The 25,675-nt window shown below is 44.0% G+C and overlaps 1 protein-coding gene across 1 annotated transcript in view; it reads left to right on the forward strand.

Annotated features, from left to right (window-relative positions):
* The window catches only part of vegfd (vascular endothelial growth factor D), a 35,390-nt gene extending 14,122 nt beyond the window's left edge, over nucleotides 1-21,268 (forward strand). The window contains exons 4-7 of the mRNA XM_072584726.1: nucleotides 10,478-10,620; nucleotides 14,939-15,030; nucleotides 15,121-15,262; nucleotides 21,096-21,268. Of these exons, the coding sequence (XP_072440827.1) occupies nucleotides 10,478-10,620; nucleotides 14,939-15,030; nucleotides 15,121-15,262; nucleotides 21,096-21,198 (480 nt within the window). The 3' untranslated portion in view covers nucleotides 21,199-21,268. The remainder of the gene's footprint in view (nucleotides 1-10,477; nucleotides 10,621-14,938; nucleotides 15,031-15,120; nucleotides 15,263-21,095) is intronic.
* Nucleotides 21,269-25,675: the final 4,407 nt, after the last annotated feature.

The following is a 25,675-nucleotide window of genomic DNA, read 5'->3' on the forward strand; positions in this document are numbered from 1 at the left end:
GCCTAGCCTGTTCAGCGTCTCCTTATAAGTCAAACCCTCCAGTCCCAGAAACACCATTGTAAATGTTTTCTGCACCCCTTCAAGGTTAACACCAAATTTCCTTTGGCAGGGAAGCCAGAATTGTATGCAGTTTTCCAAAAGTGGTCTCAGCATTGTCCCACACAGCCATAACATGACATCCCAACTCCTGTACTCAATGTTATGACCAATGTAGGCAAATGTGCCAAACACCTTCTTCACCACCCTGTCTACCTGTGACTCCACTTTCAAAGAACTACGCATCTGCATGGTGAATGCTGGGGCCTTAAGGAATATAGAGAAACAGTGGGATCTTGGAGTTCACGTTGACAATTCTGTGAAAGTGGAGTCACAGGTAGACAGGCCAGTGAAGAAGGCTCTTGGCACACTGACCTTCATCAGTCAGGGCATTGAGACACAATGTTAGGTGTAGACAGTGTAGATGATAGTATAAAATTAAAAGGGCATTGAATATAGAAGTTGGGAAGTTATGTTGCAGAACGTTGGTGAAGCTGCACTTGGAGTATTGTGTTCAATTTTTGTCACCTTGCTATAGGAAGGATGTTATTAAACTGGAAAGTGTGCAGAAGAAATTTACAAGGATGTTGCCAGGACTCAACAATCTGAGTTATAGGGAGAGTTTGGACAAGCGAGGAGTTTTCTCTTTCGAGTGTCGGAGACTGACGGGGTATCTTATAGAGGTGTATAAGATCATGAGAGGCATGGATAGGGTGAATGCACTCAGTCTTTTTCTCAGGATTGGGGAATCGAGGATGAGAGGGCATCAGTTTAAGGTGAGAGGGGAAAGAATAAAAGGGAACCTGAGGGGTAACTTTTTTAGACAAAGGGGGTTAGCATGTGGAATGAGCTGCCAGTGGAAGTGATTGAGACAGGTACATTAACAACATTTAAAAGGCATTTGGACAAATACATGGATAGGAAAGGGTTAGAAGGATATATGCCAAATGTGGGGAAATGGGGTTAGCATGGATGGGCCTATTGGTCAGCATGGACCAGTCTGGGTTAAAGGGCCTGTCTCCATACTGTAGGACTCCATGACTGTATGCACCCCAGATCTCCTTACGCAGCAATTATCTCCACTACTATTAAACGTAGAAGTCCTGCCCTAGTTTGCCTCACCAAAATGCAACACCTCACATTTATTTAAATTAAGGCAGCTTATGTAAGGAGGAGGAAGGAAGGATCTAGCACAGCTCTAGAGGATTACAGGCTTGCTAGAAAGGAGCTCAGAATTGGACTGAGGAGTTCCAGGACAGGGCACGATAAAGGCTTGGCAGGAAGGATTATAGAGAACCCAAAGACATTTTACTCATACGTGAGGAATAAGAGAATGATCAGGGAGAAGGTAGGGCCGATCAGGGATAGCGTAGGGAACTTGTGCATTGAGTCTGAGCAGAAAGGGGAAGCCATAAATGAGCTTTTTGCTTTGGTTTTCACTAAGGAAAGGGACCTTGTTGTGATTGAGAACTTTGAGGAGCTGGGAAACAGGCTTGAACAGATCATGATTCATGAAGTTGATGTGCTGGAAACTTTGGCAAACATTAAGATCGATAAGTCCCCAGGGCCAGACCAGATTTATCCGAGGCTGCTCAGGGAAATGAGAAAGGAGGTTGCTAAGCTGCTAGTGAGGATCTTTGCCTCCTCACTCTCCACGTGAGTTGTACCAGAGGATTGGAGGGAGGCAAATGTTGTTCCTCTTTTCAAGAAGGGGAATAGAGAAATCCTTGGCAATTACAGACCAGCCAGTCTTACGTCTGTAGTCAGCAAGGTTTTGGAAGAGTTCTGAGGGAAAGGATTTATGACTATTTGGAAAAGCATAGTGTGATTAAGGACAGTCAGCATAACTTTGTGAGGGGCAGGTCATGCCTCACAAATCCTATTGAGTTCTTTGAGGAGGTGAGGAGACAGGTCCCTGAAGGTCGAGCAGTAGATATTTGATAAGGTTCCCCATGGTAGGCTCATTCATAGAGTCAGGAGGTATGAAATACAGGGAGATTTGGCTGTCTGGATACAGAATTGTTTGGCTGATAGAAGGCAGAGAGTGGTTGTAGATGGAAAGTATTCTGCCTGGAGGTCAGTGTTGAGTGGGGTCCTGCAGGGCTCTATTCTTGGGCCTCTGCTCTTTGTAGTTTTTATAAATGACTTGGATGAGGAGGTTGAGGGGTGGGTTAGTAAATTTGCAGATGACACAAAGGTTGGAGATGCTGTTGATAGTTTTGAGGGCTATTGCAGGCTGCAGTGCGACATAGACAGGATGCAGAGCTGGGCTGAGAAATGGCAGATGGATTTCAACCTGGATAAATGCGAAGTGATGCATTTTGGAAGGTTGAACTGGAATGCTGAATATAGGATGAAAGACCGGATTCTTGGCAGTGTGGAGGAACAGAGGGATCTGTGTATTCAAGTGCATAGATTCCGCAAAGTTGCCACCCAAGTGGATAGGGTTGTTAAGAAAGCATATGGTGTTTTGGCTTTCATTAATTCGGGGATCGAGTTCAAGAGCCGCGAGGTTTCGCTGCAGCTCTACAAGGCCCTGGTGAGACCACACTTGGAATACTGTGTCCAGTTCTGGTCGCTGTATTATAGGAAAGATGCGGAGACTTTGGAGAGGGTGTAAAGAAAGCTTACCAGGATGCTGCCTGGACTAGAGGGCTTGTCTTACGAAGAGAGGTTGACTAAGCTCGGACTTTTCTCTCTGGAGAGAAGGAGGAAGAGAGGCGACCTGATCGAGGTATACAAGGTAATGAGAGGCATGGATAGAGTCAAAAGCCAGAGACTTTTCCCCAGGGCAGGATTGACTGGCACAAGGGGTCATAGTTTAAAGATATTCGGAGGAAGGTTTGGAGACGTCAGAGGTAGGTTCTTTACGCAGAGAGTTGTGAATGCTTGGAATGCGTTGCCAGCGGTGGTGGTGGAAGCAGAGTCATTGGGGATATTTAAGTGACTGCTGGACATGCACATGGATAGCAGTGAATTGAGGGGTGTGTAGCTTAGGTTATTTAGTTTAGATTAGGAATAATCCTCGGCACAACATCTTCTGGAAGAGAATTCCAGAATTTTGACCCAGTAACACTGGAAGAACAAAAACAGAAATTGCTGGAAAAGCTCAGCAGGTCTGGCAACATTGATTCCCAACAGTGTGGAAATGTGCCATTTGGCCAAACAAATCCATACCAACTCTCCGAAGAGTAACCCACCCAGACCCATTCCCCTATTCGTCTACATTTATCTCTGACTAATGCACCTAACCTACACATGCCTGAATACCATGGGCAATTTAGCGTGACCAATTCACCCCAACCTGCACATCTTTGGATTGTGGGAGGAAATCAGAGCACCTGGAGTAAACCCACACAGACACAGGGAGAAGAATGTGCCAACTCCACACAGCCTGAGGCTGGAATCGAACCCAGGTCTCTGGCGCTGTGAGGTAGCAGTGCTAACCACTGTGGAAAAAAAATCAGTGTTAACATCTTGGGTCTAGTGACCCTTCTTCAGAGCTAATGGTAGCTCGGAAAAAGTTGTTTTCTTATACAGGAGATAGGGTGGGGAGGAAGGGGTATGGAGTGAATAATAGGTGGAGATAGAGCCCAAAGAAGAGAATAGTCCAGTTGGATAGACAAACCAGTGGATGACAGTCAGCCTAGGAGAAGGAATAGCTGCTAATGGAGACGATCAGTGGCTGACAATGGGTTGTGTGTAATAGTAGACCATGTGATAACACTGCTTGGTGTGTGGAGGTAAGGATAACGACATGGGAGAAGTTCAATCCCCAAAGTTGTTGAACTCAGTATTGAGTCCAGAAGGCTGTAGAGTTCCCAAGCAGAAAATGAGGTGTTGTTCTTCCAGCGTGCACTGAGCTTCACTGGAGCACTGCAGTGAGCCTGAGGCAGAGATCTTGGCCAGAGAATAAGATGGGGTGTTGAAGTGGTAGGCAACTGGGATCTCAGGGTCTTTATTGTGGAAAGAACGTAGATGCTCTGCAAAGCGATCGCCCAATCTACGCTTTGTTTCCCCAGTTAGAGGACATCACATTGTGAGCAACGAATGAAGTAGACTAGATTGACCGAAGTGCAGGTAAAGTGTTCCTTCACCTGAAAGGTATGTTTGCACCTTTAGTTAGTGAGGAGGGACAGAATAAATGGTAGGAAAAGGAACTCCTGGCTCAAATGCAGGGTTCTCTATTGAGACTTCATCTATATTTATTTAACACCAGATAATGCAACCTTTTAGTCTGATCATCCATTAATGTTATTGTCTGCATGTTTTTATTGCACAAACGCAGGAATTTAATGCTATGGATCAGGTTAACATGTCCAGATAACTGGGAAACATGTAACCTTCATTTTCCTTATTAACTCGACCTGCGAATAGAAGTTTGAGGATGCGAACAGTGGGTTTGCCTCAGTTGTGGAAGATCTTGAGTCGGTTGAAAGCACTGGGCTATTACATAGGAAATGTGATTGGTTCAGAAGTGCGTGGGATTTACTCAGTGCTGCAGGCAATCAGAACAAAATGGCATTCTCTACCTAATTTAGTAAGTGGCACATGTCAAAAACATCCCATCGTATGTGGAATTTGGATGCCAAAGTAATGGTGAGTTTAATGCCTCTCACTCTTATCAAAGTGTAAATCATCCAACAATATAGCCCAAGGGTCAGGTGCAACAAAAATTGCACTACAACTGCAATGAGCCCACTGAAGATGGCCACTCCTCCTCAATCTCTCCATGCTGTCCGTTTTTTGGTCAAAGTATTGTGTACAGGAGTTGGGAGGTCATGTTGCGGCTGTATAGGACATTGGTTAGGCCACTGTTGGAATATTGCGTGCAATTCTGGTCTCCTTCCTATAGGAAGGATGTTGTGAAACTAGAAAGGGTTCAGAAAAGATTTACAAGGATGTTGCCAGGGTTGGAGGATTTGAACTACAGGGAGAGGCTGAACAGGCTGGGGCTGTTTTCCCTGAAGCGTCGGAGGCTGAGAGGTGATCTTATAGAGGTTTATAAAATCATGAGGGGCATGGATAGGATAAATAGACAAAGTCTTTTCCCTGGGGTGGGGAAGTCCAGAACTAGAGGGCATAGGTTTAGGGTGAGAGGGGAAAGATATAAAAGAGACCTAAGGGGCAACCTTTTCACACAGAGGGTGGTTCATGTGTTGAATGAGCTGCCAGAGGATGTGGTGGAGGCTGGTACGATTGCAACATTTAAAAGGCATTTGGATGGGTATATGAATAGGACGGGTTTGGAGGGATATGGGCCGGGTGCTGGCAGGTGGGACTAGATTGGGGTGGATATCTGATCGGCATGGACGGGTTGGACCGAAGGGTCTGTTTCCATGCTGTACATCTCTATGACTCTAAATGGTTTCATCTGCGCTGTAATTGTATTATAACTGGAAATCAGGAAATAGAAGACTTATGAATGACTTACTTGGCAAAACCTTCACAACAGTGGATGAGGATCAAGTGCCAGGATAAATAGGTAGATTAATAGATCAATAGAATTTTCCCAAGATAAAGAGTAAATTAGAGCAAACTAAAGGGAAGAACGTATCTGATTAAATATCAGTTAAAAAAAACACATGCCAATGGAAAATCTAATCAGACGGAAAATGGATAAACCTCCAGGATTTATTGTTTCCACCCCTGGGTATTAAGAATAAGAGATTAAACTGATGATGTTTCAGTCATTTTTTTAAGGAATTGGCCCTCTGGATTGGAAAACAATCGACGTTAATCCAATATGTAACACGTGCTAGGGAGAGAGAGAGAGAAAAACGAGGAAATTATAGCTCCATTAGTCTCACACGTAGAAACGTTACTCAAACCTGTTTTTTGGGGGTTTAAGTGGTCCAGCACTTGAAGGGGTCAAATCAGAAAAACACAGGGTGGATTTACAACAGCTGAAAATGTATTGCTGGAAAAGCGCAGCAGGTCAGGCAGCATCCAAGGAGCAGGAGAATCGACATTTCGGGCATGAGCCCTTCTTCAGGAATGAGGAAAGTGTGCCCAGTAGGCTAAGATAAAAGGTAGGGAGGAGGGACTTGGGGGAGGGGCATTAGAAATGCGATAGGTGGAAGGAGGTCAAGGTGAGGGTGATAGGCCAGAGTGGGGGTGGGGGGCGGACAGGTCAGGAAGAAGATTACAGGTTAGGAAGGTGGTACTGAGTTCGAGGGTTGGGACTGAGACAAGGTGGGGGGAGGGGAAACGAGGAAACTGGAGAAATTTGAGTTCATCCCTTGTGGTTGGAGGGTTCTTAGGCGGAAGATGAGGCACTTTTCCTCCAGCCGTCGTGTTGCTATGGTCTGGCTATGGCGGAGTCCAAGGACCTGCATGTCCTTGGTGGAGTGGGAAGGGGAGTTGAAGTGTTGAGCCACAGGATGGTTGGGTTGGTTGGTCCGGGTGTCCCAGAGGTGTTCTCTGAAACGTTCTGCAAGTAGGCGGCCTGTCTCCCCAATATAGAGGAGGCCACATCGGGTGCAGCGGATGCAGTAAATGATGTGTGTGGAGGTGCAGGTGAACTTGTGGCGGATATGGAAGGATCCCTTGGGGCCTTGGAGGGAAGTAAGGGGGGAGGTGTGGGCACAAGTTTTGCATTTCTTGCGGTTGCAGGGGAAGGTGCCGGGAGTGGAGGTTGGGTTGGTGGGGGGTGTGGACCTGACAAGGGAGTCACGGAGGGAGTGGTCTTTTCATAATGCTGATAGGGGAGGGGAGGGAAATATATCCCTGATGGTGGGGTCCGTTTGGAGATGGCGGAAATGACGACGGATGATATGATGTATATGGAGGTTGATGGGGTTGGTAGGTGAGGACCAGTGGGGTTCTGTCCTGGTGGCGATTGGAGGGGCGGAGCAGCGGGAAGTGGAGGAGATGCGGTGGAGAGCATCGTCGATCATGTCTGGGGGGAAATTGTGGTCTTTGAAGAAGGAGGCCATCTGGGTTGTACGGTTTTGGAACTGGTCCTCCTGGGAGCAGATGCGGAGACGAAGGAATTGGGAATATGGGATGGCGTTTTTACAGGGGGTAGGGTGGGAGGAGGTGTAATCTAGGTAGCTGTGGGAGTCTGTAAAAACAAATGGTAAGCCATGTCAAACAAACCTAGTTGAGATCTCTTAAACGATAGATAAGGCAGTGGCAATTGATGTCATTTCTGTTGTCTTGGCAAACGTATTTCATATGTTTGCACACAAGAAACAACCAATAAAAATGACAACTTATGGAGTTGGAAGCAAATGTTTGGGACTGGGAGACAGAGATTAAAGATTTTTTTAAATATTTAGTCATGCGATGGGGGCATCACTGGCCAGGCCAGCATTTATTACCAATTGCTAATTGACCTTGAACTTGGTCAGCCATTTCAGTCACCCATATTGCTGGGGTCTAGAGGAACATATAGACCAAACCAGATAACATTTCCTTCCCTGAAATTGGGCGTTAATTATGACACATGAAGTAAGATGGAACGTACTTTGAGTGTAGAAGATTAGGAGGTGATCTAATTGATATGTTGCAGATATTTAAACGTTTTTAGCTAATCTTTCTTTTTTAGTGGATGAGTCTAAAACCAGGAGATTAAACCCTAACATTAGAATTGAGTCAGGGATGATATCATGAGATGCACAGGAGAGGTCATGTTGTAGTGGTTATGTGGCTGAATTCACAGTCCACAGGCCCAAGCTACTGCTCAGGGTACAAGAGTTCAAATCCTACAACAATGGAATTTGAATTTGATGAATAAACCTGGAATTGGAAGCTAGTTTCAGTAATAGTGCCATTGAGAGAACAAATGAGTGTTAAATAAACCCATCGGATTTGCTAATCTCCTCCGAGGAAGGTAACCTGGGTTACGTCCTCCATAGTCCCAGCAAGGCCTACACCAGCCCATTGGCCACTGGGTCATGTGAAGGTTCCAAGTTGTCCTTTAAATGCCTGACCATTTGCCACTTCAAGGAAAATGAAATACCTTTTCTCTCTGGGTATTCATTTAAAGCAGGAAGATGCCACCGCGTTCTAGCTCACTTCATTCAGGGTGGGCCCCTCTATTGTGTCTATTGGAATGGAGATACTGACCTTAACCAGGCCTGTATTCTCCATTAAAGTGAGAGGTGTTCACACTGTAGCATACAACATTATTATAGGGCAAGGCTGGATTGATACTCCCCTGAATCTGGCGGTGGAAAACCAAAGGACAAAGCCTCAAATATGAGATCAAACATGAAGAAGTGAGATGAGGAGGAATGTCTTCACTTGGAGGGTGGTGAATCTTTGGCATTCTCTACCCAGAGAGCTGTGGATACTCACTCTCTGAATATGTTCAAAGCAGAGTTCAATAGAAATCTAGAGATTAAAGACATCAGATTGATGAGGATAGTGTTGGAAGTTGAGGTAGATCAATCATGTTCTAGTTGAACGATGGGACTGCACCTAAGGGGCTGATTGACCCATCTTCAATGTTCCTAAACCCGAGGCCCAGAATCAAATCCATTGCGTTTAATGTTGGGACTCTGTTGGAGACTAAAGCAGGGAGCCAGAGTCTGTACTTCTGTCCCATTTTGCTAGCAGAAACCCAGTAAAGGCTGCAGACTCCATTTGGAGGGGAAAATACAGGCGACTCAGAAAGCCTGCACTGTCAGTTCCATCAGTGTGCACTTTCACCCTACCACACATTCTTACAGAATGTAAAATGGGCTAACCAGCAGAACAAGAGACGGATGTATCAACTTGCTCATCTGCTGTTAAAACCTTGGATGGTAATTTTTAGTTTGGGATCAGACAATCCATCAGAATAACGACTGTTGGTGGGTTTAATACTACCCCACCTTTGCCTGGTTTGGTGGCAGTAGGGGCCAGGCTGACCAGGTGAGAAGCTCAAGAAGCAAACCCTGTTGGGCAGGGGCTTGCTTGTTCAAAGGCACTCAGTGCCCGACTGAGGGAGCTAAGCATCAGGAAAATGGGGGTCGGGTGTTTGCTGAGAGTCAACCCTTGCTTGCCTCTTGCTGCTGACCCCAGCCTCCCTCACAACCTCCACCCCACCTAAGGCCTGGGTCCCTTGGCGGTCCAGGGTCTTAGATGTAAACCTTACTTCTGGGTGGTGCTACCAGCAATGAGAAGCTGCCAGCTTCTGACTGACTAGCAACCGGTGGCAGGCAGGACCTGTAGCCAAGGCTCTGAGTTTTGGGCAAGGCCTGCTATGGCCCAGTGAACTGTCTGATTGATAGTTCATGTGGCTGGCCTTCTGAAAGGCCCTGGCTGGTTTACCAGCCATAGGTAAGATCCCTATCATCTAGAATAAATATTGTCCTGTATTAATATGTCATTAACATATGCTCACAGCTTTATGTTGCTGAGGGTCTTATGGCTGAAGATTCTATTCCGCTCATTGGTGAGATGGCTACCTGTCTCCTCATTGGCCTACAATGGTTTCTACTGTAAGGATTAGCAAGGCCTAATACTGAGGAGATACTGAAGTAGCATCTGTTATAGTGGTATCATATCGACTTGTGACCAGAAGAGCTTTGGATCTTAAGGGATAAAGACTAAATATCCAGGTCCTCTTCATAGTCTCTGTAACAATCGCATCAGAGTAACATCCTTAGCTGCCAACATGCATACATCTTGATCAATGCAAGACCCTCTTCTAGCTACACCAAGTGTGTTATTTTCTGTTTTTCACTGGGTCTCTATATCACCTGTTCCTTTCGCCCCTCCTCTGCTTCTTTCAACAGTAGATTTTTAAAAAACTGTTTTTGCAACATCTCTCCGGCTCTGAAGAAGAGGCATACTGGACTTGAAACATATACACTATTTCTCTCTGCACAGGTGCTGCCAGACCTGCTGAGTTTCTCCAGCCTCCTCTGTGATGATTTCAGTGTTATGTTTCTCTCTGTTACACTGGATTAGTCAGCTCCTGCAGATTCCTGCAGTTAAAGAGAATGGTGATAGCAAACTCCTGTAACTGGCTCCTGCATGACTCTCAGGACTGCTGCAAACTCCTTTATTGACAATATTTTAGATAATCCTGTTCTCCATGGTTCCCTCTCACACTCGGACAGACTCTTCCATCCCTTCAACATCGTCTCCTGCACAAAACTGCTAATTTTAATCAACCTGCTCAGAATTGTTATCACACTGGAGCGGGTGGAACTTGAACCTGTGCCTCCCAGACCTAGAGTAGGGACTCTACCACTAGGCTAAGTTATATTGGGATATCCATCACCATCTCATGATCGCATCCCTACTGCATTCATCTCTCTTAGAAGGCAAACCTTTTGTTAAAATAGCTAAAAGAGAATGTTGTTGCAAATATCACATGACCAATTTCCATGCGATAAAGGATGGGAGGTACCTCGAGGCAGAGTCTTACCCACTTCAGGTTATTCTGTTACAGTGAGGAATGTGTATTGAAACTTTATCACTAACATTTTGCTGGTATTTCTAGCTCTTTGAGATTGCCATTCCTCTGACCAATATACCGGAGCTCTTGACGGTCAGAATTGCAAACCACACATCTTGCAAATGCATCTCCAGTCGACATGCTTACTCCATTATTCGAAGATCAATCCTCACACATGAAGACTACAGGTAAATGAAAATCCCTCTCACAGTGATACCTCTGATTAAATCACCAATGTGCAATGAAACCAAGTACCATTCTGATGTTTTTTTTTTACTTTATTTGAAAATAAACAAAATATGCATCACAAAGGGTGGTTAAGAAGGCATTTAGCACGTTTGCCATCATTGCTCAGACTTTTGAGTATAGGAGTGGGAATGTTATGCTGAGGTTTACAGGACATTGCTGAGGCCTCTTCTGGAGCACTGTGTGCAGCTCTGGTCAACTTGTTATAGGAAGGATATTATTAAATTGGAGAGGTTTCAGAAGATATTTATCAGTATGTTGCCAGGAATGGAGGGTTTGAGTTATAAGGAAAGGTTGGATAGGTTGTGACATTTTTCACTAGAGCATAAGAGTTCGAGGGGTGACCTTATAGAGGTTTACAAAATCATGAGGGGCAAAGATAAGGTGAATGGCACGTGCCTTTCCCTGAGAGTGGGGGGAGTTCAAAACTGGGGAGCATATTATTAATGTGAGAGGAGAAAGATTTACAAAAGGCATGAGGGGTAAATCTTTAAAGAGAGCATTGCTCATGTGTGGAATGAGCTTCCACAGGAATAGTAGATGCAGGTGCAGTTACAACATTTAAATGACATTTAGATAAGTACATGAATGAAAAAAAAAATGTTTGGAGGGATATAGAACAAGCACAGGCAGGTGGCAAAGTTTAGTCTGGGATTATGGTCAGCATGGACTGGTTGGAGTCTGTTTCCGTGCTGTCTGACTCTGTGAACCTGTTTTGAAAATGACAGAATGCAGGTTCCCCATGTAGACCCAGACAATGGCAAAATCCCAGTCTGAACTGGGCTTTTCAGGGGAGGTGCTGAGCTCAGATTGGAGGCTAACCCGATAAGTTTCGAAGGGAACAAGCAAAATGAAGAGTAGCTCACAGCATTTGTACACAGTTTCCATGGTCAGAATCAGCAATATGTGGAGCATGACCAAGTCACTAAGAGGACAATACACCAGGTTATTACCAGCATGTAGCTTCACTTATGTAATTCTCACTTGATGACAGTGTGACCGAAAGTGTAAACTTTCAAAACTGTTACAGGGAATGCTGTAAATGCTGAGTGGGTCAGGCCAGCATCTCTGGAGAGAAAGACAGAGTTAACATTCCAGGACGGTGTCATCACAGAGTCCGCAAAGGTGGTGGTTTAAGACATTCAGTACTTTGTTAATTATTGTAAAAATATAATTTATTCATAGCATTCATAAAAAATCTTTAAGTACATACACAGGTACCAAAGCAGTTTTGTACAGTCTTTGCACATAAGAAACAAACAAAGAAACATTGTGATTTGACATTCCCTGCGGTAGCATTTCTGACTCATTCAGGACACTATTTAATTAAATTCGAGGCACCAAGAGGGCCTGACAACTGAACTCATTATACTTTTGCAAGAAACAGTTCAGACAGTGGTCATTCCTCGCTGCATCTTGGCTTTAGTGTATCCTTCAACACACAGTCCTGGATCTTGGAATGTGCCAGCCTGCAACACTTGGTCAAGGTCAACTCCTTGCTCTGGAAGACCAACAGGTTTCAGGCAGACCAAAGAGCATCTTTCACCGGTTAATGGTCCTCCACGCACAGTCAATGTTTGTCTCAGTGTACACTCCAGGGAACAGACCATAGAGCACAAAATCCTGCTTCATTGACCTGCTCAGGAAAAACCTCAACGAAAACCACTGCCTCTTTCTCCAGACCTTCTTCGCAAAGGCACATTCCAGCAGGAGATGTGTGACAGTCTGTAGCTCCCTGCAGCTGCTTTGAGGACAGCATGCGGTGGCGCACAGAGACTAGGCATGCATGAAAGATCTGACAGGCAGTGCCCTTCTCAACACTAGCCAAGCGATGTCTTGGTGCTTGTTGGAAAGTTCCAGTGATGAGGCATTCTGTCGAATGACTTTGACAGTTTGCTCAGGGAACCATGCGACAGGATCCACCCCCTCCTTTTCCTGCAGGGTCTCGAGGACACTACATGCTGACCACTTCTTGATGGACTTGTGGTCAAAGGTGATTTTCTTTGCAAATTTCTCCACAAAGGACAGGCGATACAGAATGGTCCAAGTTCTTGGAGTGTTCCACGGCAACAAGGCCAGGCCCACTCTTTGTTACACCGGGGACAGGTAGAACCTCAGTACACAGTGACACTCAGAGATGCCCAGCTTTAAGTTTAGGTGGCTTGGTTTTTGAGCCACACATTGGTGTAGCCAGTCTCAAGCTGCTATTTCAGCTGTGAAGGGGTACTGCGCGCTCAGAGGTATTGCCTTCCAGATAAGACACAGGCTTTCCAAATAGAGGATGCAAAAAGATGGTTCTGCACTTTGAAGGTGGGGAGAGATTTTTTTAGCTGTGTTATTGGACCATACTCCCCACTGGAGAGAATGTCACCGTGCCCCCATTAACCATAGGGGGCCTGAAGAATTTCCCAGTGGCCTTCTCACTGTCCTCACTTTTGTCCAATCATACATGGGGTGAATGAATCCTTTTGGCCAATCCCAAGGCTGGTGGAAGGAGGTCATGGGCAGGTCACCCTTTGTCCATGAAGGGTTGAGGCCCTTTTTACATACTGAGCGTTCCCAGCCCCCACACAAGGTGGTGCTCCCTGTCCACTGGGCTCCCCATCAAGGTATTACCCTTCTCTTTACATGCCCAAAGCCCTCACTTCCCCACCTGATCCCATTGCAAGAATCTCCTCCTTTCATTTAATCCTTGATCCTTGATCTGGGAACTGCTTGCAGTTCCTAACTTGGCCACTTATGCTATCAATGCCACTGAGATGACATAGATGCTAGCCATTCTCAATTGGTCATTCAGATTGGCCGACAGCTCATACAGCTGGTATCCTCCCAAGTGAGAGGTGAAACTCCCATCACAAGTCATAGTCATACAGCAAAGACACAGGCCCTTTCATCCAACTTGTCCATGCCAACCAGGTATCCTAAAACTAAATTGGTCCCATATCTTCCTAAATCTTTCCTATCCAGATATCTGTTCAAACGTCTTTTAAAAGTTGTAACAGCACCTGCAACTACCATTCCTCTGGCAGCTCATTCCGTAAGTGCGCCGCATATCCCTTTGAAATCCTTCCCCTCTCACCTTACACCAATGCACTCTAGCTTTGGACTTTCCTACCCTGGAGAAGACCTTGGCTATTTCCCTTATCCATGCCTCTCACAATTTTATAAACCGTTAGCCTCCTAACCTGCAGAGAAAAAAACTCCCAGTCTATCCAGCCTCAAATTATAACTCAAACCCTCCAGTCCTTGTAATTTCTTTCTGTACCCTTTCTTGTTTAACAGCATCCTTCCTATAGCAGGGCAACCAGACAGTAATCTAAAAGTGGCCTCGCCAATGTTGTGTACAACCACAACATGGTGTCCCAACCCTGTGCTTCTTGGGTGATAACAGACCTTGCATTTGGAAAACTGTACCTCTTGACCCAACATCCAAAACACCAGAGTGAAAGACAGGAAGAACATGTACATACACTGCGCCTCTTTAAACTCAACAAAATAGCTGATAGTCACCTCTTAGGACAATGCTTTGACCAATCACAGTCAACTTTGCTGGTTTAACATGTAAACAAAGTTTAGCAGTTAACTGTCAGTCATCAATCTAATCCTATGGCAATGCCTTTATCAATCAGAATCTACTTGTCAACCAATCAGCATCTCCTTCTCATTCCGCATGAAAAATTATTGTTCCCCTTTAGGTTGGTAATTCTTGTGAATTATCCAAATGAGTGCAAGAGAAAAAGCTTTAACAAAACGTGTTTTTCAACAGCAAAAGTCAACATCCATACTAGTAAATGAAAGATTTATTACTTAATCAAAACACTTCAGTACCTGGACCATAACTGAGCTCCCATTTTTGCCTACAAGGTAATAGTGACTACAGTCAGGAAATAGGTGACTGACATTGTAAAGAAGCTACAACCATTTTGAACATGCCATATTAGTGAGGAATTAAACACATACTTCCCTGTTGTCCTGGAATGCAAAGTAGCAGTAGCATAGACAGCAAGGTTGTGAACCAGCTGAGAAAAATTGCCAACGTGTGCAGCAATTCTGAGGGATTGAACAAAAAGAATCCTTTTTGAATCATTGTTCATGCATCGAAAGCTACTTTTAAGTTTGCTTAGGTTAGTGTGAATGTTTCTTCTTTTTGTAAGGGGACAATACAGTGAATAGGACACTGCTTGTTTTAATTTAATTGTGATAGAGATTATAATTCAATGACAGGGACAAGGACTAACAGTCTGTTCCTGTTACTTCCAGTTGTCTGTATGATGAGAATCACTGCTCCAGGGGTCTGGTATGGGATAAAGAGAAATGCCACTGTGTGACCTCCCCCGTTCAGAGAGAAGATGGTGACAAAACTCGCTATTTCAAATATTTTGTACTTTTCCAATCAAATCGGTCTGCGTTGCAACTCTCAAATGTGTCTCTTTTCTGTCCAGAACTCTCTCCCATTGCAGAGCTGGCCATCTGTGGGCCTTATATGGAGTTCAACGAGGAACTGTGTGAGTGCGTATGTAGGAACATGGAAAGTCATGAAACATGCTCGCAGAAACAGAAAGCATTTGATCCAGATTCCTGCAGGTAGGATCACTGAGTTGACATGAGAGCTATCAAGTGAATCAGTAAGAGAAGCAAATGGTCTCTATATTGGCAAAGACCATTTGAAAGGATTTACAAGCATGTTGCTGGGATTGGAGGATTCAAGCTAAAGGGAGAGGCTGAATAGGCTGGGTCCTTTTTAATTCGAGTACTGGAGGCTGAGCAGCAACCTTAAAGAGGTTCATAAAATCAATAAGGGCATGCATAGAGTGACGAGCCAAGGCCTTTTTCCTCTGGTGGGGGAGCCAAAACTCGAGGGCATAAGTGAAAGTGAGAGGGCAAAGATTTAAAAAGGACTTGAGAGGTAACTTTTCCATGTGGTGGTGCATGTATGGAATGGGCTGCCACAGGAAATGATGGAGGTGGGTATAAAAACACACTTAAAAGACATCGGGATGGCTATACGGATAGGAAGGATTTAGAGGGATAAGGGCCAAATGCTGGCAAATGGGACTAGGTCAGATTGGGATGTGTGGTCAGTGCTGTCGAGTTGGACCAAAGGGTCTGTGTCTGTGATGTATGACTCTATGAGCCTATTCTCTGATTTAGCTCATTGAGCTGGGTTGCATAGAAGTTGGAGTTCCAAAGGCTATGGGAGGCTATGGTTCCCCTAGACCCTAAATGAAAATTACATCTGTAACTTTCTGACCAAGTGTATTCTTCTTGTGACACAACCTCAGCCTTTATTATCACTATCCTGCAGGCTTTGGTTAAAAGACATTGGCTAAATTTCTTTTCAGACAAACCAGGAATCTCACACAAAAGTGATGAGCAACCTGCAGCCAATGTCATCCAGTGATAGCGATACTATAGAATTGGAAAGAGATTGCATTTCAATAAAAACATTCAGAACTTTCCAAAACATTTTTGAATTTGGCAAAGAGTTGTCATTGGCCGAGTGAGGGGGGGTGGGGGGGGGGGGGTACATCCTTATCTGTAACATTTCTACTTCAAGCTGTACAATTCCACTTCTCTTTTCACTTGTTTTCCTGTCTTTGTATTGCACAGAGATTGTTAGAAAACCTTGTTCAAACCCCAGGAGCCACCACACCAATCTTCCCCGATATCAATCAGGAATGGGGTTCTGAGTATAACCGTAATTGTACCAAACTTGCAGAGGTCAGCCATGTCCAGCAAAATATCACAGCACCAGGGGCCCAGGTTCGATTCCAGCCTCGGGTGACTGTCTGTGTGGAGTTTGCACATTCTCCCCGTGTCTGTGTAGGTTTCCTCCAGGTGCTCCGATTTCCTCCCACAGTCCAAAGATGTGGTTAGGTGAATTGACCATGCTAAACTGCTCAGTGTTTCAGAGATGTGTTGGTCAGGTACATTAGTCAGTGGTAAATGTAGAGTAATAGGGTTGGGGAATGCGTCTGGGTGGGTTACTCTTTGGAGGGTCAGTGTGGACTTGTTGGGCCAAATGGCCTGTTTCCACACTTTAGGGATTCTATGATAATCCAGATCCGAATTGAGAAAGGCAATGACAGTTTGGCTTGTCCACATATTAGAAAGGAAATGGGTAGCATTCTATTTTTTGGATCACCAGCTTCCAGTTCGAGTCCCTGATGGTTATGGAAGGTACCTATCTAACGTGGCCCAATGGGTTGGTTACCAGCCTATAAACCTTGCCAATTGGCTGGCAGCTGGCAGTAAAAGTGAATGTTTTCCCATTCTATTCCTGAACCCGTGCTCCGGTTTCTCCCCTGCCTCCTCTGTCTGAGCTCATCTACAACGAGACACCTTCTGCTCCCTTGACCCCAATTCCACTAAAATGCTGACTACCCCCAAGTCCTCTCCTGGTGCCCAGGTTAGCCAGCAATTGAAAAGGCAAGAGCAAGTCACTGCAGTATTTTAATCAATCTAATTGAAGTTCAATGCTTGGAAATGATGACGGGACTGATTCCTTAGATCATTAAAGTTAAAAATCACACAACACCAGGTCATAGTCCGACAGGTTTTTAGAATAGAATCCGTACAGTGTGGAAACAGGCCCTTCGACCCAAGGTTTATTTGGAAGCACTAGCCTTTCAAAGCACTGCTCTGTCATTAGCACTCCGAAAGTTAGTGCTTCCAAATAAACCTGTTGGACTATAGCCTGGTGCAGTGTGATTTTTAACTTTGCCCACCCCAGTCCAACACCGGCACCTTCATACCAATAAGATCATCAAGACAGTGCAGTAGTTCTTTAAATCTGTGGCACTTTGGGCAGTAAGTTTTAGCATTAGCCCATGGAACAAGTTAGTGTAGAATCAGGAGGTCAACTCCCTTGGAGTTCAGGGTTTGTTAATGTCTGTGGGACTCACACCGCAGTTTGACAACTTCTGACTGAACAGCTACTGGCTGCAGTTGTCAGCAGGGTAAGAGCCATCACGTGGGGCTGTTGTAGGGCCAGCTCAGTGTTGGGAAATGCAAAGCTGCTGTTTAACATAAAGCCAGAGGGCATTGCCAGTGCTTCAACATTTATAAATAGAATCATAGAGTCATACAGCATAGAAACAGACAACTCATCCATGCTGACCATGTTCCCAAGCTAAACTAGTCCCGCCTGCCTGCATTTGGCCCATATCCCTCCTAACTTTCCCTGTTCATGAATATATCTAAATGAACACTGTAACGATACCTACAACCACCACTTTCTCTGGCAGTTCATTCCACACACGAACCACTCGCTGTGTAAAAACGTTGCCCTCGTGTCCTTTTAAAATCTTTCTCCTCTCACCTTAAAAATATGCCCCTGACTTTTGAACTCCCCCATCCTAGGGAAATGACCTTTGTCATTCACCTTATCTATGCCCCACTTGATTTTATAAACCTCAATAAGGTCACCCCCAACCTCCTATGTTTCAGTGTAAAAAGACCTAGCCTTTCCAGTTTAGTTTTACATTTCAAACTTCCATTCCTGGCAACATCCTGGTAGATCCTTTCTGAACCCTCTACAGTTTAATATGCAAGCCCATCTTCTCCAGTTAAACTTATTTTTCAAGTAAAATACAAAGTCTTTGAAATTCCAACTGACACATTTCATGTAAGATTTTATGTAATGTTATTTTCTTTTAAAGAGTACTTTCATTTAAAAGCCTTATCCTTTAACAGCTGCTGAGTAGCACAGAAATATTCATAAAAATATATATGCTCACTCATTCCCTCCCTTAATGTCTGCATTGAGTGACCATCAGTTGGGGATTTTGACCTGCTTTTCAACTGATTCACTTCTTTCTCCTTGAAGTTCACTATCTTGCCTAAGTCACTCCATCCATACAAGCTGCCCTCCACCAACAATGCACAGAGTCAGCAGTGTATACCCATCGACAAGATGCACAAGCGCATCTCACCAAGTTTCATTTGACAGCATCTTCTAAACAAGTGCACCATCATTTGGAAGGACAAAGGAAGCAGAAACTGGCCTCACTACCCCTATTGTGTGTATTAACAGTTAAGGCTATCTCTGATCACTTCCTTGTATCCTCCTGCAACCCCACCCCTTTCTGTGTCCTCCCTTGGGGATAAAAAGAATCATGTCGCAAATTACTTACAACTGACTAACCTGCGGTCCTTCATTTTCCACATTTCTGCATTGATTTGCTCAAACGCATCCCACTGAGTCACTGTGCCTCTCCCCTCCTCCTTTCCTGTAACAATAAGTGCAAGGAGCTGGTGGTTATCTGTCATCTTTCCTCTATCCAAATGGGATTAATCTTGCTTTGGTGTTTTCCCATCCTATGTCAGAGCTCATCAGAAATTCCAGTTTCTCTCCTGCCTCCTCTCAAGCTCTGTCTGTATTCATCATGTCTATGAGACACCTTCTGCTCCCTTGACCTCAATTCCACGAAACTGCTGATCATCTTGTGTCCCTTCCTGGTGACTAGGTCAGCCAGAATTGTGAATACTTCAGCTGATAGCAACTCCTTCCGCTTCAAATCTTCAGTTGTTACCTCTCTTCTAAAAAAAAAAGCCCTGGATATTGTATCCATCTCCAAACTTCCTTTTCTCTCCAAAATCTCTGTGTTCAAATGTGTTGTCACCCCCCCAAATCCATGCCTATCATTGCCAGAGCTTCATGTTTGAATTCTTGCATTCAGATCCGTCATAATGCCAGTACAACTCTTATCATTGTCACAAATGACATCCTGCTTGGTTTTTCCCTTCTTGACCTATCTGCAAACTTTGACACAGTGACCACAACTTCCTCCTCCAATCCCTCTCCACTGTTGTCTACCTGGTTGGCATTGGTCTTACTTGCTTCCACTATTATCCATCTCACGATAGCCAGAAATCCAACTCAAATGTCTTCTCTCCTTTCTCCAGCACTGTTTTAGAGGTGTCCCACAAGCATCTGTCTTTAGCTCCTTTCTATTCCTCATTCTTATTCTGTTCCTCAGTTAATTTAATCCAGACACACACACTGACAACACCCAGCTCAACATCATCACCATCTCCCTCAACCCTCCAAGTCTTTGTCAGATTACATATTCATTACTGGATGAGCAGAAATGTCTTCCATGGTGGCACAGTGGTTAGCACTGCTGCCTCACAGCGCCAGACACCCGGGTTCAATTCCCACCTCAGGCGACTGACTGTATGGAGTTTGGACATTCTGCGTGGGTTTCCTCCCAAAGTCCAAAAATGTGCAGGTTAGGTGAACTGACCATACTAAATTACCCGTAGTGCTAGGTGTAGGGGAATGGGTTTGGTCCAGTGTGGACTTGTTGGGCTGAAGGGCCTGTTTCCAAACTGTAAGTAATCTAAATGTTGGGAAGTCTGAAAAAATTTTATTGTCTTTGGTCTCCACAACAACCTCCTTTCTCTGGCCTAAACCTAATTCCACCTCTGCATCGTTGTTTATGTCTGCTCCTGCCTCAACTCATCTACTATTAAAACCTTTCTCCATGCGTTTGTTATCTCTAGTTTTGAATATTCACAGTCCTGCCTAATCTCCCATGTTGTACCCTCTGTAAACTTGAGAGCATCCAAACTTCTGATGCCCATGTTCAAACTCGTACCAAATGCCATTCAGCCTGCATGTTTGCTGATCTACATCCTAGGTGACTGTCGTTCCTCATTCTTGTCAATTTACCTTGCTGAGTGTTCCGAAGAGTCATCAATGGACTCAAAATGTTAACTGTTTCTTGCTCCAAAGATGCTGCCGACCTGCTGAATTTCTCCAGCACTTTGTTTTTACTTTCTGTTCTAGATTGGTTCCTTGTCAAGCAACAACTTAATTTTACAATTCTCAACCCTATTTTCAAATGCTTCTGTGCCTTTGTATTTTCTTATCCAACACACAGCCCTCTGAGATTTCTAGGAGAAAATGAAGACTGCAGATGCTGGAGATCAGAGTGGAGAGTGTGGCGCTGGAAAAGCACAGCAGGTCAGGCAGCATCCGAGGGGCAGGAGAATCAACATTTTGGGCAAAAGTCCTTCTCAGGAATCTGAGATTTCTGATATTGGCCTTTTGCACGTCTGATTTCAATTGCTGCACCACTGGTTTCAATACCCCAAGCTTAGTGATTCCTTCCTTACATCTCAATGTTCCTACCCCTCTACTTCCCTTTTAAACTCTCTTCAAAACCCATGTCCTTGATTAAGCCATTAATCATCAACTCTAATATCTCTTTATGTGGTTTGATGCTACATTTTGTTTCATTAGGTTCTTGCCAAGTGCATTAGGATGTTGATTAATGAACTACAATAAATGTTATTGTGCCCATCTTCATAAGGTTATTAGGAAGAGGTTTTATCTCCTTGGGCACTAATTAATTTTTAAATTGCTAATTGGTTGACATCATTTTTAAGCTACTCTTTATTCCTGTTACAGTTGTGTGGATAGACCTGCCTGTATTTACCACAGTAGATCCTGTGCTGCGGGGAAGGTCTTCAATGATAAGCATTGCCAATGTGTGTGGAAGAATAAACATTGATATAATACACTGACCGAAGGTGACTGAAAATCATGGATTTTGACTTTAATAATAAAGTGTTAGTTCTACATTTCTGGCTTTGTTCTAATTTATACAGTATAATGAAGTAAAATATTAAACCACTTAGCAGTAATGGATGTCTTATGCCCATAATTTCTAGAATATGAGAAGCATTGTATGTACATATGATTAGTTAAAAATGTCTCAACACCAGATATAGTCCAGCAGGTTTATTTGGAAGCACTAGCTTTCGGAGCACTGCTCCTTCATCAAGTGGTTGTCACCTGACGAAGGAGCAGTGCTCGGAAAGCTAGTGCTTCCAAATAAACCTGTTAGACTATAACCTGGGGTTGTGTGATTTTTAACTTGGTATACCCCAGTCCAACACTAGCACCTCCAAATCATACATATAATTGACATCTGTGCAAATTGACTTGTTGAATTACTGGTCAAAACGCACAACATATAGCAATGTCTTAACGCTCAATGTTTCTTCTCTCTTCTATATATGTTCCACATTTATTTTCCTCTTCCACCAACTCCCGTGCCCATATCATTCTGATTCCCAGCCAGTCCAGTCATAACTTGTTCCTCTGGCATTACCATTCTAAGAAGAGGCACTCACTGTCCTGCTGTTACTTCTTGCTCATAATGTAAAGAAAAAGGCCAAAGGTCATTAGACTAAACAGGTAGCCTAGGTTATTAATAACCGACCCCACTCTTGGGTTAAAATGCCAAAACATTGTAAAGTAAGAAAAGTCTATGAAATGGAAGTGTATTCTGTAAAGGACTGGTTGTGACATTTGATTTCACAGGACTAACATGTCTCAAATCATAACCTGAGCCAAAATGATTGAAAGCAATGTTCGAGTAAGTTGGACCACTGATCAATACGTGGGAATATGAGGTTGCTGCAATCACTGAGACATGGTTGAAGGACAGGACGAGCAACTCAACATTCCAGAATTGGAAGTAGGAATGTGGAATGTCAGAGGAGTGGAAGCTTTGCATTATTGATAAAGGAACTTGTCACTGCTGTAATGAGGAAGAAATGATAGCTGAGAAATAAAAACAAAACCGCAATTACTTTGCTGGGATTAAACTACAGGCTTCCCAACAGACAGAGGGAGATGGAGGAGCAGATATTTATGCAAATCACTGAAAGATGTAAGAGAGATGTATAGTGATAAGGAATTTCAACATTGTTAACACTAATGAAGACTGCCTTACTATGAAAGGATGTGGAATTCGTAAAGTGCATAGCTACAAGAGATGGGGGCAGTGCCAGATCTAGGGTACGAGGCTGGTCAAGTGGGCAGGCATTTTGGAGATAGTGACCATAATTCTGTAAGTTTCAAAGTCATTTTAGAAAGAGATAAGGGTATTGCAGAAGTGTCTAAATTGGGGAAAGGCCAATTTCAATTTCATCAAAGAAGATTTGACAACCATCGAATAGCAGTTAAGTCTACATTTGGAAAGTGGGAGTCTTTTATAAATAGTATACTTAGAATTCAGGGCTAGCGTGTTCCTTTAAGAATGAAGGGCAAGTGTGGTAAGTCCAGAGAGCCTGGGTATCCAGGGATATCAAGAGTTTGATAAAGAAATAGAATGAAGCATATGTCAGGAACAGTGCATTAAAAAAACAGTACTGGCCCTTGAAAAGTATACAGTGTAGGGCAGTACTTAGAAAAGAAATGAGAGGGGCTAAGAGGGGCACAAAATATGGGATTAAAGAAAATCCAAGGCACTTTATAAGTGCATTAAGAGGGTTATTAGGGAAAGAGTGGGGTCTGTTAGAGACCAAAGGGGCAACCTGTGCTTGGAGCCAGAGCTCATGAGTGTGGTGTTAATTGAATACTTCCCATCTGTATTCACAATGGAGGAGGACACTGCAGCCAGAGATTTCAGGTGGGATGGTTAGGTTTGTGTACATGTTCAGATTAATAAGGAGAAAATATTAGATATTTTAGTAGCCATAAAAAAGCATAAAACCCCAGGGCCTGATGAAATTCATCCCACGCTGCTATGGGAGGCAAGGTAGAAACTTGCCACAGGTGAAGGACCAAATGACTGAGGATAGCTAACATGGTTCCTTTGTTCATAAAGGGCAGCAGGGATAGGCTAAGTAATTACGGATCAGTTAATCTGACCTCAATAGAGGAAACTACTGGAAAACATTCTGAGGGACAGAATTATTCAACACTTGGAAAAGCAAGTGTTGATCACGGATAGTCAGTACTGATTTGTTCTAATTTGTTGACTAATTTAATTTTGAGTTTTTATTTGTATTACCAAATATACTTATGAGGTTTATATGGATTTCTTCAGTTATGAGGAGAGACTGGGTAGGCTTTTCCTTGGAGCAGAGGAGATTGAGAAGGAATTTGATTGAGATATAAGAATTATGAGAGGTAAAGACAGAGTAGATCATGAGAATCTCTTCCTCATTACAAATATGTCTAAGACCAGAGGACACAAGTTTAAGCTCAGGAGTAAGTGGTTTTGAATTCTGATAAAAATTTTTTCAGAGGGCTGTAGAGGAATATAACAAACTGCTTGAGAGGGTGGTGGAGGCAATACTCTAGCAACATTTAAGAAACATCTGGATGAGCACTTAAAATGCTAGGGCATAGTAGGTTATGACCAAGTGCAGGTAAATGGGATTAGTCTAGTTTGGTGTTTGTTGGTTGGCACAGACACTAGGCCAAAGGACCCATTTATGTGCTGTATGATTCTATTGTTTCACTTTAAAGACCAAATATAACTGCACAGTGTTGTTGTATGATTGGTCAACATTGGCACAAAATGTTACTAATTGTAGAGCCTTATGTACAAAATACCAGTTAGGTCAGGCAAATGAATATTACCAGCATGGTTATGATAATCCTTTGTGCATCTCCAATTTTACTCACACTACTATTGGTGGCTATGCCTACAGCTGCGAGGACCCAATGCCTCAGATTTCCTTCCCTCTCTCCTCCTTTAAGGCTACCACTCAAACTCACCTATGTCTAATTTCAATTATCTGTATGAATACCTCTGTACATGGATTGCTGAAGTTTTTGATTTGCAATACTCCTGTGAAGTTCCTTGGAATGCTTCATTACATTCTGGGTGCAATATAAATACAAATTATCCCTGTTGGCAGTTCAATGTCTGGAAACGCAGACAAAGCAGTGAGACCTGTTACTGACATATCCAGCATTTGGACCCTTGTAGAATGCTTGGTACACCTCCTATGACCTGGATAGGCATAAGTGCAATAAATGCTTCTAGCTGCTTGAGCTTGATGTTTCTGAACTTCCAGAGGGGCTGGAGTCACAGCAGGATATGGGGAAGGCTGTAAATTACTTAGAGTTCACATTCCAGTGGATGAGCACAGGTGAACAAAGGGGGTGGACAACAAAGAGGGTAGAATGAAGTAGGCACTGCAGCAATCTTCCAAAAATACAGTCATCTAAAACTGGATTTATGTTAATATCTTGGTGTAGGAAAGCAATCTACAGTGCATCCATGGCACTATGGAGTATTTGTAGAAGTGCATGCAATACTGCAGTTATGGTGGTCCAATAGTCAGATATTTCCACAACTGTCAATGTGAATAATAGTGTGTTACAAAATAAAGCACATTACTGTGAGGATGCAGAATACACTGCAGAGAACTAGGGCAACCTGAAGTCTTAATCCAAGTGGAAACCAACGGCGCAAGAGAGGGGACCCTTAGAGTTTCAGCTGCTGAGAAAACTAAAGAGCGAATCTCAAAAGTGACTCTTAGTATGACACTCCTATTGGTGTGTAGGACCAGTACAATCAGAGTTGTTAGTTGCGTGGCTGGAAAAATTCCCTGGGCATCAAGATCAACACTAAGCAGAACAACTGATAAAAGATGAATGGAGGCAGATCAAATGACACCATTTGGAGACCACAAGCTGGAACAAAACTCACTGACGTCTGGTTTACGCAATAAGGATGAGCCAAACCTGCATTGCCCACATTATGTGAAGCATTAAATAAATGTCTGTACAAATGGGAGGGTTGGCAGTGATTCAGTGATGTGGGGCAAGTGGATGACTTTTTTTGTTGGGGTGAGGGACAGAACAAGAGGATGATCAGGGCGAAGATGGTGGGTGGCAAGAGGACAATGACGGGGGGAGAAGAGGAGGATGGAGGGGAGAAGAGGAGGATGGGAGGGAAGAGGAGGATGGGAGGGAAGAGGAGGACGGGAGGGAAGAGGAGGACGGGAGGGAAGAGGAGGACGGGAGGGAAGAGGAGGACGGGAGGGAAGAGGAGGACGGGAGGGAAGAGGAGGACGGGAGGGAAGAGGAGGACGGGAGGGAAGAGGAGGACGGGAGGGAAGAGGAGGACGGGAGGGAAGAGGAGGACGGGAGGGAAGAGGAGGACGGGGAGGGAAGAGGAGGACGGGGGGAGGGGAAGAGGAGGGTATTGGGGGGAGGCGGTATAGAGGGGGAGGGGATAC

Source organism: Chiloscyllium punctatum, chromosome 15 (assembly GCF_047496795.1).
Source record: "Chiloscyllium punctatum isolate Juve2018m chromosome 15, sChiPun1.3, whole genome shotgun sequence".
In the NCBI taxonomy this organism is placed as follows: Eukaryota; Metazoa; Chordata; class Chondrichthyes; order Orectolobiformes; family Hemiscylliidae; genus Chiloscyllium; species Chiloscyllium punctatum.